Raw genomic sequence first — 20493 nt, forward strand, 5'->3', positions numbered from 1 at the left:
ATCGGATTTGGGTTGGAAGATGGACGTCCTTTCGAAAATAAGCATGAAGGTATCTCTCATGGTTAGAAACATTCACTAAGAAAATACTGATATATGGAGATGGCAAATGTAAGTATCCTCATTCAAAACATTCTGTTAAAATGTAGACAAGATTCATCAGGTGTCCCAGTATGAGTATTGACTTGCTGCTTAAGGATGCTTTCTCTATGAGATTGCCCATAGTATTGGAATTAGCACTGAAACACAGGTCTCAAACCAGGAGCAGGCTTATAGAAGTCATAGACTTTTGTGCTACTGTTAAATGTCATGTTAGAGTCTTACTGTTTCCCGCATTCTGTACTGTGGAACTATAATCATTTCATAAAGTAAAATCAATCTTTTCCCATCAATGTCGCAGTTAGTGGAGTGAAAAAAATAATTAATAGTTCTGCTCAACCTGTGCTGATGGCTGCTGTTTAATTTTATAATTTTGTATTTTAACCACTTTCTATCTTTTTATAAAGGCAACTGAAATCTCTACTTTTAGAAGGAAATCCTATAAAATCACTGCCTGTGGAGCTTGGTAAGTGCTTCATTTATGATACTTTGTATTTTTTGATTGAGAATAATTTTCAAGCCATTTAGATTTTTAGATGACAGCTTGTGAAAGCCATGGTATTAGCTAGATTCTTCAAAATATCAGGCTTCCCATTTCATGACTCTTGCCTCCTCCTTTGATCCCATTTCTAGGTCTTATTTATTATCTTTTTTTCATTAAGTATTACTTTCTTTATATATATATATATATATATATATATATATATACACACACACACACACACACACAGTGTGATCCGCTTAAGTGCAAGGGTCTGGGACCAAAGAAATGCATGCAGTTAACCAGAGCGTGCAGTTAACCGTTGTGACCCAAAGAAGCTTCACATCTGATAAACATATGTACAGTACTGTTTATTATACGTACAGTATACAGGCTCAGTTATCTGTCATTAGACTGGCTTGAAGTTATAGTCCTCTATACACTCTTGGGTCTGTGAGTTCCATAGACTGCGTCTGCCAGACGGTAAAAACTGTCATAGCACTGACATCCAGTGGCCTCCAGATAGGCCCACATGGTGTTGAGACTCTCCAGCGCTCTTGCAAAAGTGACAGGAGGAGGTTGTTGAATTTCATCAGCATGTGCCTCGCTGCTCATTTTTCATCTGTTCCATCATCAGCCGTTGTTGCCTGCGTGTAGGAGCATATCTCAACATCAGTGCTGTCTTCAGCTGTTTGTAGATCGTAATCAACAGCTACGTAGCGATGGAACTCCTCTTCAGTAAAACCGGCTGGGATGTCAATAACCTCTTCATCTGACGCGTTTGCAACAGCTGCACCTGTTTCATCCCTCTCCACATCCTTAACAAAGCTTGCCCGCTTGTAGCAGTTCACAATGGTTGCCTGTGTAACATGATTCCAGGCTTCTTTCTGCATATGTAGGGAGTCCAACAGTGATAAATTATGAGCCAATTCAACAGCACGTTTATCCTTCCCAGTCTGGTCATCCATAACGCTCATCAGACGACGTAGCACAAGAGCCCGATAATTTTGTTTGAAATTGGCTATTATGCCCTGATCCAGAGGTTGGATCAGAGAGGTAGTGTTTGGTGGCAGGAAGACCACCTTGACGTTAGACAGCCTGACATCATCCCTGTGTGCAGCACAGTTATCACAAAGCAGCAAAATCTGACGCTTTTGTGCCCGCATTCTAGTGTCTAACTTCTTTAGCCACTGCTTCCAAATTTCCCCAGTCATCCATGAATTTGCGTTAGCCTCGTATGACACAGGAAGTCACTTAACTTTCTTGAAGCAACGGGACTGTTTGCTTTTTCCAGTGACGAGGTGTTCCAACTTCTCACACCCATCCATATTGCAGCAAAGGAGGATTGTCAGTCGGTCCTTTGATGTTTTACCTCCAGTAGTTTCGGCATGTTTGAATGCAAGTGTTCCATCAGGAATCGCTCGCCAGTAGAGACCATTTTCGTCAGCATTAAAAATGTCACGAGGTGCAGACTCGTTCAAGATGGTAGGAAGAACTGAAACAACCCAATTTTCAGCACCAAAGTCATCAGCATCTTGTTTCTCACCATGCTGTTTCTTGAATTTTATGCTGTTCCTTCTTCCATCTTTCTAACCATCCAACAGTGGTTTTGAATTCAGTCAGTCCAAGATTTTCTGCTACCTGGTTCGCTTTCTCCATAAGCAGTGGACCACTGACAGGAAACTGTCTGCTCCTGACTCGAGAAAACCACCGAACAAGAGCATCTTCTACCTCCTCAGCTTTTCCCGCCTGTTTCCATTTCCGTTGTGGATTTGTATTGTTTTGCCAGTCTTCCAGAATCTGTTCTTTATGCTTCAAGACACGTGAAATTTGACTGGGATTGACACCATATTCTTTAGCAATAGATACTTAACTTTGTTTGTTTTCTAATTTTTTTAAGAACTTCTATTCGTTCAGCCAGTGTTAAAGTCTTACAGTTCCGCCGAGACGATGACCCCGGTGTACGCCCTAACAACATTCTTTCGCTTATTCTTCCTGTGGCAGTTAAAGAGGCAGTAACTTTGAAATCTCGTTAGTTGTCATGCGCCAATCGGTTTCCATATTCCAAGCGCGTGCTTATGCGGAATCTTTCCTGCAGAGGAGTGGTTTTGAACCATGCATATAAGCAAATCTTGCACTTATCAGTGGTGCGCTAAAACGAATTTTGTCCCATAGAAATTGATGATGCCAAAAACGGGATCGAAGCATGGCATGCAGTTAAACAGAGCATGCTCTTATCCGACGTGCACTTAAATGAAGAAATATTAAATATTGCATTGTTGATTTAAAAAGAATACACTCCCCCCCCCCCCCGTTTACTGAGCCGCAATGCCGACACAGCGTGTTAGCGCACGACAGCCGCTAGCATAGGTTAGTAAACAGGGGGGTTTGTTATGGGGTATAATGAAAACTGAGCATATCTATAGAAAAGAACTAAAAATGTTCTTCTTTAAGAAATTTTATGCTTAGTTTTCTATAATGTTTAAATTTTGTTAACCGCTTTGAACCACCATCTGGTGAAAGTTGGCGGTATAGAAGCAACATATCATCATAATCATCAATAAATACTATAAATGTATCACAAAGCAATCGGGTTAATTTTGAGTTTGTAGAACATGCTCATATAGGATATTATAAAATTGCTTGGGGTATAGATATGTAAAAAGTAGGAACACAAAAATGATATATAACACTAATTGCCTATTCTCTGTGCCATTATCCACTAAGAACGATACATTGTAAGATTGTTTAACTTCCTCTTATGTTATGCTCGATCTTATGTAACACTAATTGTCTATTCCTGTCTGTTATCCACCAAGAACGATACATTGTAAGCCACATTGAGCCTGCAAAAATGTGGGATACAAATACAATAAATAAATAAATAAAATATCACCTACTTTTATACAAATTCCATGGATTCTATATATGGCGCCTGAAAATCTGCATGGAAACCAAAGCGTATTCTAAAACAATGCACATAACTTAATTGATTAACCATCAGCGCTGTTAATTGGATGTTATGTTAAGAAGCAATTAGCTAAGTGAATTCTATAATGTGCGCCTAAATTCTAAGTTGCATAGTTGAAAAGGGAATGTGGACATGGGCGTGCATAATATCTATGTGCATTATTATAGAATACACTCGATCTGCTTTTTCTGTTTCGGGGGGTCATAAGTACATATACATAAGTACATAAGTAATGCCACACTGGGAAAAGACCAAGGGTCCATCGAGCCCAGCATCCTGTCCACGACAGCGGCCAATCCAGGCCAAGGGCACCTGGCAAGCTTCCCAAACGGTGAGGGTCCCAAAAAACAACAAGGCAAACGATCTGCAAAATCCAATATGGGAAAGAAAGCCAGCAGATCAATGTCACAACAAAAAGATTTTATTGAAAATACCGTGTATGAACAAATCGCCCGACACAGGCCGTGTTTCGCCTACCTAGGGCTGCGTCAGGGGCTACAATGAACAAATATATAATAATTATCATAGATCATAATAAATAAAATATAACACACATACAAACATAATATATCAAATATATGAATTGACAAAAATATGGAATATTACTAGGTATACATAGAGAGTATACTAAAATAATTACATGAATAAACATATCGATACACACTGTCCAATATAAATAATATATATATATACATGTACATAAAAGAGCATATATAAGAAAATATATATATAAAAGAAGTATATATAATGCAACAATTGTATGACAGTGCATATAAACATATATATAAAAGCATAATAAAATCTGACATCATGTAACAGCAAATCAAGGGCACTGGTATAGGTTATGAACTTCAATACAAATATGTATAAAAAAATTTATAAATGAGATAATAAAAGGCACATACCTAATTTGAAACCCTTCGTAAAGGGGCAAATATGGTGCATAAAAGTCAAGAAAAAACCAGCTAAAACGGGAATCCCTATAATCATGAATCAAAAAGAATTAATAAAAAGCAAAAAATAAAATTAGAGCGGATCAAGACTAATAATATGACATTAGTTTAGGTATCATAGGGGGTATTGACACTACATTGTGTATTGACATGACTAGTGCAATGTGTTTATAAAAAATACTATATACAAAATGGTAGAGACTATTATTAAGAACAAAATTACAGAGCATATTCAAAAGCATGGATTAATGAGACAAAGTCAACATGGATTTAGTGAAGGGAAATCTTGCCTCACCAATCTACTACATTTCTTTGAAGGGGTGAACAAACATGTGGATAAAGGTGAGCCGGTTGATATTGTGTATGTGGATTTTCAGAAGACGTTTGACAAAGTGCCTCATGAAAGACTCCAGAGGAAACTGGAGAGTCATGGGATAGGACCTAGTGTTCTATTGTGGATTAAAAACTGGTTAAAAGGTAGAAAACAGAGAGTAGGGTTAAATGGTCAGTATTCTCAATGGAGAAGGGTAGTTAGTGGGGTTCCCCAGGAGTCTGTGCTGGGACTGCTGCTTTTTAACATATTTATAAATGACCTAGAGATGGGAGTAACTAGTGAGGTAATTGAATTTGCTGATGACACAAACTTATTCAAAGTCGTTAAATCGCAGGAGGATTGTGAAAAATTACAAGAGGACCTTACGTTACTGGGTGACTGGGCATCTAAATGGCAGATGACATTTAATGTGAGCAAGTGCAAAATGATGCATGTGGGAAAGAGGAACCCAAATTATAGCTACGTCATGCAAGGTTCCACGTTAGGAGTCACAGACCAAGAAAGGGATCTAGGTATCGTCGTTGATGATACGTTGAAACCTTCTGCTCAGTGTGCTGCTGCGGCTAAGAAAGCAAATAGAATGTTAGGTATTAGGAAAGGAATGGAAAACAAAAATGAGGATGTTATAATGCCTTTGTATTGCTCCATGGTGCGACCGCACCTCAAATATTGTGTTCAATTCTGGTCGCTGCATCTCAAAAAAGATATAGTGTAATTAGAAAAGGTGCAGAGAAGGGTGACGAAAATGATAAAGGGGATGGGACGACGTCCCTATGAGGAAAGGCTAAAGCGGCTAGGGCTCTTCAGCTTGGAGAAAAGGCAGCCGAAGGGAGATATGATAGAGGACTATAAAATAATGAGTGGAGTTGAACGGGTAGATGTGAAGCGTCTGTTTACGCTTTCCAAAAATACTAGAACTAGGGGGCATGCGATGAAGCTACAGTGTAGTAAATTTAAAATGAATCGGAGAACATTTTTCTTCACTCAATGTGTAATTGGGCTCTGGAATTCGTTGCCAGAGAATGTGGTAGGGGCGGTTAGCTTAGCGGAGTTTTAAAAAGGTTTGGATGGCTTCCTAAAGGAAAAGTCTGTAGACCATTATTAAATGGACTTGGGAAAATCCACTATTTCTGGGATAAGCAGTATAAAATGTTTTGTACTTTTTTGGGATCTTTCCAGGTATTTGTGACCTGGATTGGCCACTGTTGGAAACTGGATGCTGGGCTTGATGGACCTTTGGTCTTTCCCAGTATGGCAATACTTATGTACTTATGAGAGTGGACAATCTTGTCTCACTGGCGTCCAAGGTTTGTGCTTCTCAGCAGGTCACAGCTCGGCAGATGTTAAGATTCCTGGACCACATGGCTTCCACAGTGTACGTTACACCCATGATATGTCTTCACGTGAGATCAGCTCAATGGACCCTGACTTTTCAGTGGTATCAAGCCATGGGGAGTCTACAAGATGTCATTCAAGTGTCCCCAGAGCTTGTACGCTCTCTTCAGTGGTGGACAATTCGATCCAGTTTGACTCTGGGACTTCCATTCCAAATTCCTCAGCCACAAAAAGTGCTGATGATGGATGCATCTCTCCTGGGCTGGGGAGCTCATATAGCTGGCCTTCACACTCAAGGAGCTTGGTCCTCCAGGAAAGAAATCTTCAGATCAACCTGCTGGAGCTTTAAGCAATCTGGAACGCTCTAAAGACTTTCAGAGATCAGCTGTCTCACCAAATTTTTCTCATTCAAACAGACAGTCAGGTTGCCATGTAGTACACCAACAAGCAGGGGAGCACAGGATCACGCCTTCTGTGTCAGGAGGCCGACCGGATGTGGCACTGAGCTCGCCAACACGGTATGTTCCTTCGAGCTACTTATCTGGCGGATGCAAACAACACTCTGGCCGATAGGCTGAGCAGGTTTATGCAATCACACGAGTGATCTCTCAATATGGGCATGGCCTGCAAGATCTTCCGAGCGTGGGGCACCCCCTCAGTGGATAGTTTTGCAACTCAGATCAACCACAGAGTCCTTCACTTCTGTTCCAGACTTCAGGCTCACAGCAGACTAGTGTCAGATGCCTTCCTCCTCAATTGGGGGACAGGTCTTCTGTAATCATATCCTTCGATACATCTAGTGGGAAAGACTGTTGAAATTCAAGCAAGACAGCGGAACCATGATTCCTTTGTAAAAGGACCCCTTAGTATTGACATATCCTATTAATTTGCCACCCCTACCAATATAAATTTAATTGAGTAGATTTACTCTCATAAATCATAAATTGTATACATTATTGTAGCAAGGACAGTCATAAGAGCTCTCTGCAACCACTAATTCATAAATATAGCACAAATGGAAAGAGATTTTTGGAATTAGAAGGTATAATCATTAAAAGAAATGACTAAAATTCTAAACACAAAAAGTAGTTACACTCCTAAATAAATTAATGCTGAATGCACACATACACACATTCATATTGGGGTTTTTTTTTGGCAATAACGCTCAGTCAAACAGTGTTTCAACCATGAGACTTTTCATTCACTTAGTACCCCTTTTACCATGCTGCAGCAAAAGGGGGGTCTGAGCTGTCATCGGCGCGTGTTTTTGATATGCACCGAGGCCCCCTTTTACCGCAGCGGGTAAAAGGTAGGTCTTGCGTTTCTGCAGGAAATAGTCATGCGGCAAGTAAAGCACGTGTGGCCATTTGGGGGGGGGGTCCTTACTGCCACCCATTGAGGTGGCAGTAAGGGCTCCCACATTAACCCAGCAGTAACCGGGCAGTGATTACCGCCGGATACACACCGGTGCTACAAAAATAAATATATTTTTGTAGCACCGGATATGACAGCACGCTAGGGTGGGAAGTACCACCGGGCTGATGTAGTAGCCCAGCAGTACTTCCTTTTTAGTGAGCGGTAAGCCTTCATTGGGCTTACCACTGCTTTTGTAAAAGGGGCCCGTATTCTTTTTTTTTTTTTGACCACTAGACTTGATTATTGTAAATAGTCTATGTAGGTTGTCCACGCTACCAGTTAAAGAAATTACAGTCTTTGCAAAATATGGTGATCGAACCTCTCTGTCATGCCCGTCAATATGATCATGTTTTCCCCCTATTCCAAGGGCATCACTGGCTCCCAGTTGAACAGCGAGTAATGTTCAAGCTACTTATTCTTACTTTTAAGGCATTTAGGATAGGCTTGCCTCTTGATCTGTCATCTCTTATGATCCCATACTCTCCAGCCCGATCATTTTGTTCTATAAATGACCACCGACTCGTGCTCCCTGGCCCAAAGCAGGCCTGTTTGGAAACATTGAGACAACACGCGTTTTTCTTTGCCACCCCTTTCTTATGGAATTCTTTACCACTAGCCATCCATGTTGAGGATTCAATGTAAAATTTTAAAATTGCTTTAAAAACTTGGCTTTTCCGTCTTGCTTTTGACCTCACCTAGGTGAACTGCGATCTATCACTGGGTCTGACCTATCTTCCCCTCTCAGCTTCCCAATTCCCTATACTCTCAGTCCCACTATCTTATTGAGCTTGTATGATTTTGTGTGCCTGACTGCTCTTTCCTGTCCAGGTTTGTAGTTCCTTTTCAGTTTTTCTCTTTTGGTTGTAGATTGTAAACCACCTTGATCTGCAACTTAGCAAATGGTGGTACAGCAAATGTAACTAAACTAAACTAAACATGATGGTATTTATTCCTAGAGTGATGCTCAGATTTCATATATAATAATAAAAGTTATGCAAATTATATACTTAGAATATCTAAAACTGTAAAATAAATATTATCATATAAAAGAAATGAGACAAAAATAAGAGTAAAGGAGGAGGCAAAAGAGTCATGAAATGGGAAATTGATATTTTGAAGAATCTAGCTAGTAGCACAGCTTTCACGTGTTGTCATTTGTACAATCTGAATGGCTTGAAAATTAATGTGTATAGATTGCACACACATTTACTGTGTGTTGTCATGTATTTATTTATTTGCCTGATCATATGTGCACTGTATTGTATTTGATAGTGAGAGGGCGAGAGGTTTGGATTGGGAAGCTGATATGGGGCAAATCTGTAGAGGAATATAGTATAGAAAAAGGCAGAGTAAGCGAAGGATCAGTAGGAAGGCCAATAGGAATCGAGGAGGAAGGGGAAAATTGAAACACATGGGAGAAGGTAGTACAGGAGCTGGGATTCAATTGTTCAGAAAACTCCAGAATCATGAGGGTGATAAGACTATGGATGGTATTGTAGCTGCTGAGAATCTCTGGGGGTCAGTGTTAGCTGCTGCCAGCCGTTTTAGAGATGTCTGTCTATAAAAATAAATGTTATACCACATAGTCCTAATTTAATTTGAATCTTGGTAAATTTCATTCTGAGAATTTTCTAATCCTGTTTGCTGAAAACCTCTTTGTCGATGGCACCATTTTCATATGCCTTGTAAAATTAATCGTATCCATTTTCTGTTCTACTGAACATGATTATTTGATGATGCACTTTGGCAATTGTACTTACCCTGAGGACATTTTAGCTTATAGGCCATTATTTCTGTTAGAAGTTCAGTTCATACAGTGGCAATAAAATGCATAGATAAATATTTTTGTAGTACTGTGTTGCAGAAGATAACTTGATTTTAGTAGAAATGATTATGTAAAGTAGCAAAATTGTTTTGGTGGAAGATTCAGAGTGCCTAATAAAAATGCAGACATAGGGGGTAATTCTGCCTAGTGTTAAGCAGCAAGAATGCACATAAATGCTGAAATTCTATTTATTTATTCTTGTATGTGAACACATACTTATGTAAATGAGCTGTTCCAGCTAAACGGTATTCTGTAAATACACATCTTGATGCAATGGCGTGTACTTTGAGGGTGGGTGTTCACATGGTCAGAGTTTGAGTGAGCATGGGTGGGCCACATATGTGCATAGAATTTTAAAATCTAGGCGTAAGCATTTACACCAGCTCTATGGCTGGTGTAAGAGTTTACACCTTAAATACAGGCACATTTTCTGCTATTTGCGCTAGTATGCTATAAAGAAAAGTAAGCACCCACTTTTCTTTATAGAATAGGCTTCAAATAGGTGTGTCCTAGCATCTGCATCCAGATGCCTGCCCCCTTATAGAATTACCCTCTTAGTACTTTATTAAAATATGAACACCCTAGTTCTAAACAAATTGTACAGATACCACATTCAAAAATCAAGATTAATTAATTCATTAATAATGGCATATTCTATAAAAGTTTGTTATATCATAGCAATAATTATCGATCTGAATGCATTTATAAAAACTATATAAGCATATTGTTTGCCACAACAATTTATAATATTGTAATTGTGAAGACTGTATATGTTATTTTATGTTTATGTTCTGCCTTTCTTGAGGGAAAACAAAGTAAGTTTATACCCAAATCATGAAATAAAAAGGAATGCCAATTTATCAGATAGGAAATTGATAGCAAAAGTTAATTGATAACAAATAAAGAAGCAGAAGTAAAAAGGGATATAGAGTTGTTGTTATTTGTGCTCCCTCTCACAAGCTAGACACTCACAAAAGCCAAGCTGAAAAGGTTAGTTTTCAAAGCTGTCTTAAATTTGAGGCAAAAGAAGAATGACACTAACAGTTTCACAGATCAGAATGAGTTTTATAATAGCTTTCTATTGAATTGCCTGATTTAAGATACTTAATGAAAAACACAAAGTAAAAAAATTCAATCTTTCCTATTGTAACAATTTCTGGATTGTTCCTATGTACTCAGTCTTAAAATGCCAAACACCCAGAAGAGGGCAGTATGATTATATCATTTAGCAATTAATTCAGGGACTGTAGTTTATGGCTGTCTGCACATTCCTATAGGTTACACATGTTTTAAAAAGTCATAAATGTAAACTCATTTTCTAGGTGATTTAAAGTCATTGAAGGCCCTGAATCTAAGACATTGCCCTATTGAGTTTCCACCTGAAGACATTGTACATAGAGGTCTGCAATCTATTCTTTCCTTTCTCCAGAATGAAAAGGCATCTTTGAAGGCAGACTCAGAGACTGAAGGTAATAAAAATCCATAGCACAAAAATATAAGCCTTACAGGGTCATAACTAAATATAAGTTCAAATATAAAGCAATCAGTTTGTTACATAAAACATACCAAAGTATACTCCTCCTCCTGTCATGTTCACCCACATAGTTCCCTCACCGCCCCTTTTACAAAGTGCCGACACAGCCCATTCAAAGTGAATGGGCTGTGTTGGCTTTACCGCACTGGCAGCTGCTAGTGCAGCTTTGCAAAAGGGAGCCTTAGTTTTTTGAATGCTCACCTCAGATGTCCTATTGGTGGCTCAGATATTTTCGCATTAGAACAGGAGGGATTCTCCTTTGAAACTATTTCCTCAATTCCACTCTATAGCCAGCAGGGTTTGCTACAGCAGCTACAGACTTTTTGCCTTGCTAGCACAGACTTCAGTGCATCAAAACTAATGCCTTTTTATCCTGCTCTGTAGCTTTTAAAGTACCATGAAGGTTTATTAGTCACCACTCTGATTGTAGAGACTGAGCACCCAATATTTAAAGCTATTTTTTCAGGTAGCAGGTGCTGCCACCCAGATAAACAGCACGGAATGTGGCACTGTGCAGATAATGCTGCTGAAAATTATCACTGACTGCCCTGGTACAATCTAGATCAGTGATGGTGAACCTTTCAGAGACCGAGTGCCCAAACAGCAACCCAAAATCTAATTATTTATCGCAGGTGCCGGTACTCATTATGGGTAGGGTCACCACATATGACTCCACCCCTATGATAGCCATACCCCTTACACCAGCCATGGCACTTATAAACAGACATCATTGAAAATATTATACTAGTATAGGAGAAAAAAATAACATGATTTTTTTCCATTATAAATCATTTCTGTAAGCTGTTACAGCTCCAGTATACCCAGTGCAAATAACACAGCAGATGTAAATTCTCAAATTGGACATATTCCAAACACTAAAATGAAAATAACATGATTTTTTCTACCTTTGTTGTCTGGTGATTTTGTTTTTCTATCCATATTGGTCCTAGTCTCTGATTCTGCTGCTCTCTATCTGTTCTCTTAACTCCATTTCCAGGGCTTCCTTTCCATTTATTTCTTTACTTTCCTCCTTTCTTTTTCATTTCTTGTCCTCCATCCATATCCAGCAACCCTCCTCTCCCCTCCAGCCACCCATGTCCAGCCACCCTCCTCTCCCCCCTGCCCTCCCTCCCAGCACTAGGCAGGCCTCCCTTCCAGCGGCAGACATCCCTCGCTCCCATCAAGCACCAGGCATCCCTCCCACCAAGCACCAGGCCTGCCTCCCTCCCAAGCACCCAGCACCAGGCCTCCCTCCCACCCAGCACCAGGCCTGCCTTCCTCCCAGCACCCAGCATCAGGCCTCCCTCCCTCCCAGCATCAGGCATCCCTCCCTCCCAACAAGCATCCAGCATCAGGCCTCCCTCCCAAGCACCCAGCACCAGGCCTCCCAAGCACTCAGCACCAGGCCTCCCTCCCTCCCAGCACCCAGCACCAGGCCGGCCTCCCTCCCTCCCACCAAGCACCAGGGCCCCTCCTCCTCCAAAATTTAAAAGGTATACCTGGTCGGGGTTAAGGTGGCGTTAACAGCAGCAGCGAAAAGTGTGTTGTTTGCTCGGCACGCCTTCGGCCTTCCCTTCTGTCTCTCATGCTCTGGTCCCGCCCTCATTTCCTGTTTCCGCAAGGGCGTACGCCTTGTAGCGCTATAGAAACGCTAAATAATAGTAGTAGTAGTAGTCTCTTTGACAGCTTCAGGAAAACACATGTTTATATTTCTAAATGGGCTAAGATAGGAGCGGCATCTCGGGAGGTGGCTTTGCGGCGTTTTACCTGGTCACAGTGACTTTCCAAACCCAGCAGCGGCAGAAATTCCCATGCACTACCCTGCTGCCACCGGCACTCACCTCTTCCCTTTACTGTGGCCGCCTGAAGTAACTTCCTATTTCACTCAGGCGGCCACAGTAAAGGGAAGAGGCAGGTGTCGGCGGCAGCAGGGCACCTGAGAGGTGACAGAGAGAGAGAGAGAGATACTGATTTTTTAAACACACTAGTGAACTGAATTCCTTGTAACAAGCTGACAAGGTTAGCTCAGCTACATTACTAGGCCTCACCCAAAAGACTGTGTTATCAGTATACAGAATACAGACTTTGGATTTTATTCCTGGACTGAGATAGACTCGCAGAGTATTCTGCTAGAGTCTCAAGAAGAAATCTGATTTGAGCGTATGGAAATCGCTGCCACTGCCAGGTTTGGAAAGTCATCGTGACCAGGTAAAATGCTCGGGGGGGAGAGGGGGGCATGCAAGCTCCGCCTCAGGCAGCATTTTGCCTTTGGGCGGCCCTGAGTGAACCCCACACTACTATATCGTATGCGTCCAGTATTCAAAGGCATTTAACAAGGCAGGAGAGACTCCTGGCCAGTTAAATGGCTGTCAGTGCCCCCCCCCCTCTGGGCAGTTCAGCTGAATATTGACTCTGACCACTGTGGCACTGGCCAGTCAGTGCTGGGTTGATCCATGGACAAAGCTTGGGTGAAGCCAGTACCTAACCATTTAATGGCCATATTCTGTCTGCTAACCAATTAAGGCTATCCTAACTTCATCCACCGAGCTAACCATGCACTGGTCTGAATATTGACCGGTATTCAGTTAGCTCCCTGGTGGCCACTGTGACCCAGTTATTCTGTAGCCAAGCATTGAATATCTAGGCTCACTTCAGCCTTTGGCGGTCAGCATCTTAAAAACTTCCGACTGCCATGGGTTGAATATTACCACTTGTATGTGTTTGATTTCTATAAGGTGTGCATATATGTTGTATTTCAGAAGAGATGAAACCTGTTGAAAAACTGCAGCTGTCGGGCTTAATGAAATCCAGTTTAGAATCATCAGAAGAATGGCCAAATGAAGAAGAAATGCAACGATTTGAAAAGCTGAAGCAAATGATTATCCAAGAAGAAATGAAAGAATTTATAGGACAAGATATGGAACTTCAAACTATGACTCATGAGGATTTAAAGTCAAGAAGACAACAAGAAACTCCCCAGAATACACTAGATAATAGTATCAGGTAAAAAAAAATAATATAGTTTGCAAATAACTCATGTGATACTAGGGATGAGGTTTTACACATTGTGGGTTTTATTCTATAACAGTTATTCTCCGAGGACAAGCAGGCTGCTTGTTCTCACTGATGGGTGACGTCCACGGCAGCCCCTCCAATCGGAAACTTCACTAGCAAAGTCCTTTGCTAGCCCTCGCGCGCCCGCGCGCACCGCGCATGCGCGGCCGTCTTCCCGCCCGAAACCGGCTCGAGCCGGCCAGTCTTCTTTTGTCCGCACTCGGTACGGTCGTGTTTTCGCCGTGTCGAGCCCCGGAAAGTCGACCTCGCGCGTCCAATTGTTTGAACGTGTTTTTTTCCTTCGGGAAAGTTTTGTCATAGTCGGGAAGTGCTCCGGAAACCCCCCGCCGGGTTTCGTGTAAATCCTCCCCGTACTTCCAGCTTTTTTGCCCCGGTAAGTTTTCTTTCGTCGTCGGGGTAGGCCTTTTTTCGGCCTCGGTCGAGATTTTTTCTCCCTCTAAATTTGGTGCTTCGAATTTCGCCATTTCGGCTTTTGATTTCGCCGGCGTGATTTTTCCGCCCATGACATCGAAGCCTTCCAGCGGCTTCAAGAAGTGCACCCAGTGCGCCCGGGTTATCTCGCTCACTGATCGACACTCGTCGTGTCTTCAGTGTCTGGGGGCCGAGCACCGCCCTCAGAACTGCAGTCTGTGTTCCCTGCTTCAAAGGCGGACTCAGGTAGCGAGACTAGCCCAGTGGAACGTGTTGTTCTCGGGCTCTTCGTCGGCATCGGCACCGGGATCTTCGAGTGCATCGACGTCGTCAGCGTCCAGACCATCTTCCTCGGCCGCCCCTGCATCGAGTGCATCGAGGCATCGGGCCTCTGCATCGGCGCCGAGACATCGGATAGCTGCATCGACGTCGGTGGTACCAGGACCTCGTCTGCTGATGTCGTCGGACGGTGGTGCATCGGGTGGAGTGCAGGTGAGGGCTGTCCATTCCCCTGCTGGTGGCGGTGAGCCCTCGGGTGGGTCTCCGCCTACCCTGAGGGCTCCTGCGGTACAGCCCCCCCGAGATCGACCTTCTTCAGTCTCGGCCCCGAGGAAGCGACGGGTGGATTCGACGTCCTCCTCGTCGGTGCCGGGGAGCTCCGGTGACATGCTTCGGAAGAAATCGAAGAAGCATCGACACCGGTCTCCTCCCCGTGTCGGCACCGAGAGCTCTGGGTCGCCGAGGGATTCGGCACCCAGCAGGCATCGGCACCGAGAGGACCGCTCACCCTCTGTTCAGGAGGTGTCGATGCGCTCCGCTCTGGACAGCCCGGAACAGCCTCCACGCCCGGAACAGGTACTGACGTCGACGCCTGCATCGACCCCTCAGCCTTTCTCTGCAGCCGCTCTAAACGAGAGCCTCCGGGCCGTTCTCCCAGAGATTCTGGGAGAGCTGTTGCGCCCTACCCCTCCGGTACCGGCGGTGCTTGCGCCACCGGTACCGTCGAGCGTGGCGCCGGCTGGCCCATCGCCCAGGTTGAGGTCCCCGACGTCGGTACCGCGTGCGGTACCGACCGCGGCCACCTCCCAGGAAGGCTCCCCGACTACGTCGGCGGAGGGAGCTTCGCCGATGCGGGCGAGGGAGTCTACCTCTCGACGCCCCCATCGTGGACAGGGTTCCACGGAGTCGAGCAGGGCGAGGTTGCAGACACAGGTCCGTGAACTTGTGTCTGACACCGAGGGTGAGGCCTCGTGGGAGGAAGAGGAAGATCCCAGATATTTCTCTGACGAGGAGTCTGGGGGTCTTCCGTCTGATCCCACTCCCTCTCCTGAGAGACAGCTTTCTCCTCCCGAGAGTCTGTCTTTTGCCTCCTTTGTCCGGGAGATGTCTACGGCCATCCCCTTCCCGGTGGTTGTGGAGGACGAGCCCAGGGCTGAAATGTTTGAGCTCCTGGACTATCCTTCTCCACCTAAGGAAGCGTCCACTGTTCCCTTGCACCATGTCCTGAAGAAGACATTGCTTGCGAACTGGACCAAACCATTAACTAATCCCCACATTCCCAAGAAGATCGAGTCCCAGTACCGGATCCATGGGGACCCAGAGCTGATGCGCACTCAGTTGCCTCATGACTCTGGAGTTGTGGATTTGGCCCTAAAGAAGGCTAAGAGTTCTAGGGAACATGCTTCGGCGCCCCCGGGCAAGGACGCTAGAACCTTAGACTCCTTTGGGAGGAAGGCCTACCATTCCTCTATGCTCGTGTCCAAGATCCAGTCTTACCAGCTCTACACGAGCATACACATGCGGAATAATGTGCGGCAGTTGGCGGGCTTGGTTGATGCTCTTCCCCCTGAGCAAGCCAAGCCTTTTCAGGAGGTGGTCAGGCAGCTGAAGGCGTGCAGAAAATTCCTGGCCAGAGGAGTTTATGACACTTTTGATGTTGCGTCCAGGGCCGCTGCTCAAGGTGTGGTGATGCGCAGGCTCTCATGGCTGCGTGCCGCCGACCTGGAGAATAGAGTCCAGCAGCGGATTACGGACTTGCCTTGCCGTGCGGATAACATTTTTGGCGAAAAAGTCGAGCAGGTGGTAGAGTCTCTCCACCAGCGGGACACCGCATTCGACAAGTTCGCCCGCCGGCAGCCTTCAGCTTCTACCTCTACAGGTAGACGATTTTTCGGGGGAAGGAAGACTGTTCCCTATACTTCTGGCAAGCGTAGGTACAATCCTCCTTCCCGACAGCCTGCGGCCCAGGCTAAGCCCCAGCGCGCTCGCTCTCGTCAGCAGCGTGCGAATCAGCAAGGCCCCGCGGCTCCCCAGCAAAAGCAAGGGGCGAGCTTTTGACTGGCTCCAGCAGAGCATAGCCGACACCCAAGTGTCAGTGCCGGGCGACCTGCCTGTCGGAGGGAGGTTGAAAGCTTTTCACCAAAGGTGGCCTCTCATAACCTCCGATCAGTGGGTTCTCCAAATAGTCCGGCAAGGATACTCCCTCAATTTGGCCTCTCAACCTCCAAATTGTCCACCGGGAGCTCAGTCCTACAGCTTCCAGCACAAGCAGGTACTTGCAGAGGAACTCTCCGCCCTTCTCAGCGCCAATGCGGTCGAGCCCGTGCCATCCGGGCAAGAAGGGCTGGGGTTCTATTCCAGGTACTTCCTTGTGGAAAAGAAAACAGGGGGGATGCGTCCCATCCTAGACCTAAGGGCCCTGAACAAATATCTCGTAAAAGAAAAGTTCAGGATGCTTTCCCTGGGCACCCTTCTCCCCATGATTCAGCAAAACGATTGGCTATGCTCTCTGGACTTGAAGGATGCCTACACACACATCCCGATACTGCCAGCTCACAGACAGTATCTGCGATTTCAGCTGGGCGCACGCCACTTCCAGTACTGTGTGCTACCCTTTGGGCTCGCCTCTGCGCCCAGGGTGTTCACAAAGTGCCTAGCTGTGGTAGCAGCGGCGCTTCGCAGGCTGGGGGTGCACGTGTTCCCATATCTCGACGATTGGCTGGTGAAGAACACATCCGAGGCAGGAGCCCTGCAGTCCATGCAGATGACTATTCGCCTCCTGGAGCTACTGGGGTTTGTGATAAATTACCCAAAGTCCCATCTTCTCCCAGTGCAGAAACTCGAATTCATCGGAGCCCTGCTGGATTCTCGGACGGCTCGCGCCTATCTCCCAGAGGCGAGGGCCAACAACTTGTTGTCCCTCGTCTCGCGGGTACGAGCGTCCCAGCAGATCACAGCTCGGCAGATGTTGAGATTGCTGGGCCACATGGCCTCCACAGTTCATGTGACTCCCATGGCCCGCCTTCACATGAGATCTGCTCAATGGACCCTAGCCTCCCAGTGGTATCAGGCCGCCGGGGGTCTAGAGGACGTGATCCACCTGTCCACGAGTTTTCTCGAATCCCTGTATTGGTGGACGATTTGCTCCAATTTGACTCTGGGACGTCCCTTCCAAATTCCTCAGCCTCAAAAAGTGCTGACCACGGATGCGTCTCTCCTGGGATGGGGAGCTCATGTCGATGGGCTTCACACCCAAGGAAGGTGGTCCCTCCAAGAAAGCGATCTACAGATCAATCTTCTGGAGTTGCGAGCGATCTGGAACGCTCTGAAGGCTTTCAGAGATCGGCTGTCCCACCAAATTATCCAAATTCAGACAGACAATCAGGTTGCCATGTACTATGTCAACAAGCAGGGGGGCACCGGATCTCGCCCCCTGTGTCAGGAAGCCGTCAGCATGTGGCTCTGGGCTCGCCGTCAAGGCATGGTGCTCCAAGCCACATATCTGGCAGGCGTAAACAACAGTCTGGCCGACAGGTTGAGCAGGATTATGCAACCTCACGAGTGGTCGCTCAATTCCCGTGTGGTGCGACAGATCTTCCAGGCGTGGGGCACCCCCCTGGTGGATCTCTTCGCATCTCAAGTGAACCACAAGGTCCCTCAGTTCTGTTCCAGGCTTCAGGCCCACGGCAGACTGGCGTCGGATGCCTTCCTCCTGGATTGGGGGGAAGGTCTGCTGTATGCTTATCCTCCCATTCCTCTGGTGGGGAAGACTTTGTTGAAACTCAAGCAAGACCGAGGCACCATGATTCTGATTGCTCCCTTTTGGCCGCGTCAGATCTGGTTCCCTCTTCTTCTGGAGTTATCCTCCGAAGAACCGTGGAGATTGGAGTGTTTTCCGACCCTCATCACGCAGGACGAAGGGGCTCTTCTGCATCCCAACCTCCAGTCCCTGGCTCTCACGGCCTGGATGTTGAGGGCGTAGACTTTGCCTCTTTGGGTCTGCCAGAGGGTGTCTCCCGCATCTTGCTTGCTTCCAGGAAAGACTCCACTAAGAGAAGTTACTTCTTTCATTGGAGGAGGTTTGCCGTCTGGTGTGACAGCAAGGCCCTAGATCCTCGCTCTTGTCCTACACAGACCCTGCTTGAATACCTTCTCCACTTGTCTGAGTCTGGTCTGAAGACCAACTCCGTAAGGGTTCACCTTAGTGCAATCAGTGCATACCATTACCAAGTGGAAGGTAAGCCGATCTCAGGACAGCCTTTAGTTGTTCGCTTCATGAGAGGTTTGCTTTTGTCAAAGCCCCCTGTCAAGCCTCCTACAGTGTCATGGGATCTCAATGTCGTTCTCACCCAGCTGATGAAACCTCCTTTCGAGCCACTGAATTCCTGCCATCCGAAGTACTTGACCTGGAAGGTCATTTTCTTGGTGGCAGTTACCTCGGCTCGTAGAGTCAGTGAGCTTCAGGCCCTGGTAGCCCAGGCCCCTTACACCAAATTTCATCACAACAGAGTAGTCCTCCGCACTCACCCTAAGTTTCTGCCAAAGGTTGTGTCGGAGTTCCATCTGAACCAGTCAATTGTCTTGCCAACATTCTTTCCCCGTCCTCATTCCTGCCCTGCTGAACGTCAGCTGCACACATTGGACTGCAAGAGAGCATTGGCCTTCTATCTGGAGCGGACACAGCCCCACAGACAGTCCGCCCAATTGTTTGTTTCTTTTGATCCCAACAAGAGGGGAGTGGCTGTAGGGAAACGCACCATATCCAATTGGCTAGCAGATTGCATTTCCTTCACTTACGCCCAGGCTGGGCTGGCTCTTGAGGGTCATGTCACGGCTCATAATGTTAGAGCCATGGCAGCGTCGGTAGCCCACTTGAAGTCAGCCACCATGGAGGAAATTTGCAAAGCTGCGACGTGGTCATCTGTCCACACATTCACATCTCATTACTGCCTGCAGCAGGATACCCGACGCGACAGTCGGTTCGGGCAGTCAGTTCTTCAGAACCTGTTTGGGCTTTAGGATCCAACTCCACCCCCCGAGGGCCCTGTTTGTTCTGTTCCAGGCTACACTCTCAGTTAGTTGGTAAATTTTTTAGGTCAATCTCAGTTATGTCCTCGCCGTTGCGAGGCCCAATTGACCAATGTTGTTGTTTTGAGTGAGCCTGGGGGCTAGGGATACCCCATCAGTGAGAACAAGCAGCCTGCTTGTCCTCGGAGAAAGCGAATGCTACATACCTGTAGAAGGTATTCTCCGAGGACAGCAGGCTGATTGTTCTCACAAACCCGCCCGCCTCCCCTTTGGAGTTGTGTCTTCCCTTGAAGTGTATTGTCTTGCTACATACTGGACTGGCCGGCTCGAGCCGGTTTCGGGCGGGAAGACGGCCGCGCATGCGCGGTGCGCGCGGGCGCGCGAGGGCTAGCAAAGGACTTTGCTAGTGAAGTTTCCGATTGGAGGGGCTGCCGTGGACGTCACCCATCAGTGAGAACAATCAGCCTGCTGTCCTCGGAGAATACCTTCTACAGGTATGTAGCATTCGCTTTCTCCTAATTTATTTATTTATTTATTTATTTATTTATTTATTTATTTATTTATCAATATTTCAGAAATTAATCAAGCAAAAAGAATACTTGTACAGAAAAGTATGATAACAAAAAAGATGTACCAAAGGAAAAAAACAAAAATAAGGAAAAATGATTCATCTGTTAATCATACTCAAATCCACAATTTGGGTCCAAGATGCCAAGTAATGGAGAATTAAAGAAAATTATAAAGGCAAAATTAAC

At 45.4% G+C, this 20493-nt stretch overlaps 1 protein-coding gene across 3 annotated transcripts in view; it reads left to right on the top strand.

Moving 5' to 3' along the window:
• The window catches only part of LRRC27 (leucine rich repeat containing 27), a 253824-nt gene that overhangs the window by 109426 nt on the left and 123905 nt on the right, over positions 1-20493 (top strand). For all 3 annotated transcript variants that reach the window (XM_030202987.1, XM_030202988.1, XM_030202986.1), the window contains 3 exons: positions 504-562; positions 10734-10880; positions 13705-13948. In XM_030202987.1, the coding sequence (XP_030058847.1) occupies positions 504-562; positions 10734-10880; positions 13705-13948 (450 nt within the window). The remainder of the gene's footprint in view (positions 1-503; positions 563-10733; positions 10881-13704; positions 13949-20493) is intronic.

This window comes from Microcaecilia unicolor, chromosome 5, assembly GCF_901765095.1.
Source record: "Microcaecilia unicolor chromosome 5, aMicUni1.1, whole genome shotgun sequence".
NCBI lineage: Eukaryota > Metazoa > Chordata > Amphibia > Gymnophiona > Siphonopidae > Microcaecilia > Microcaecilia unicolor.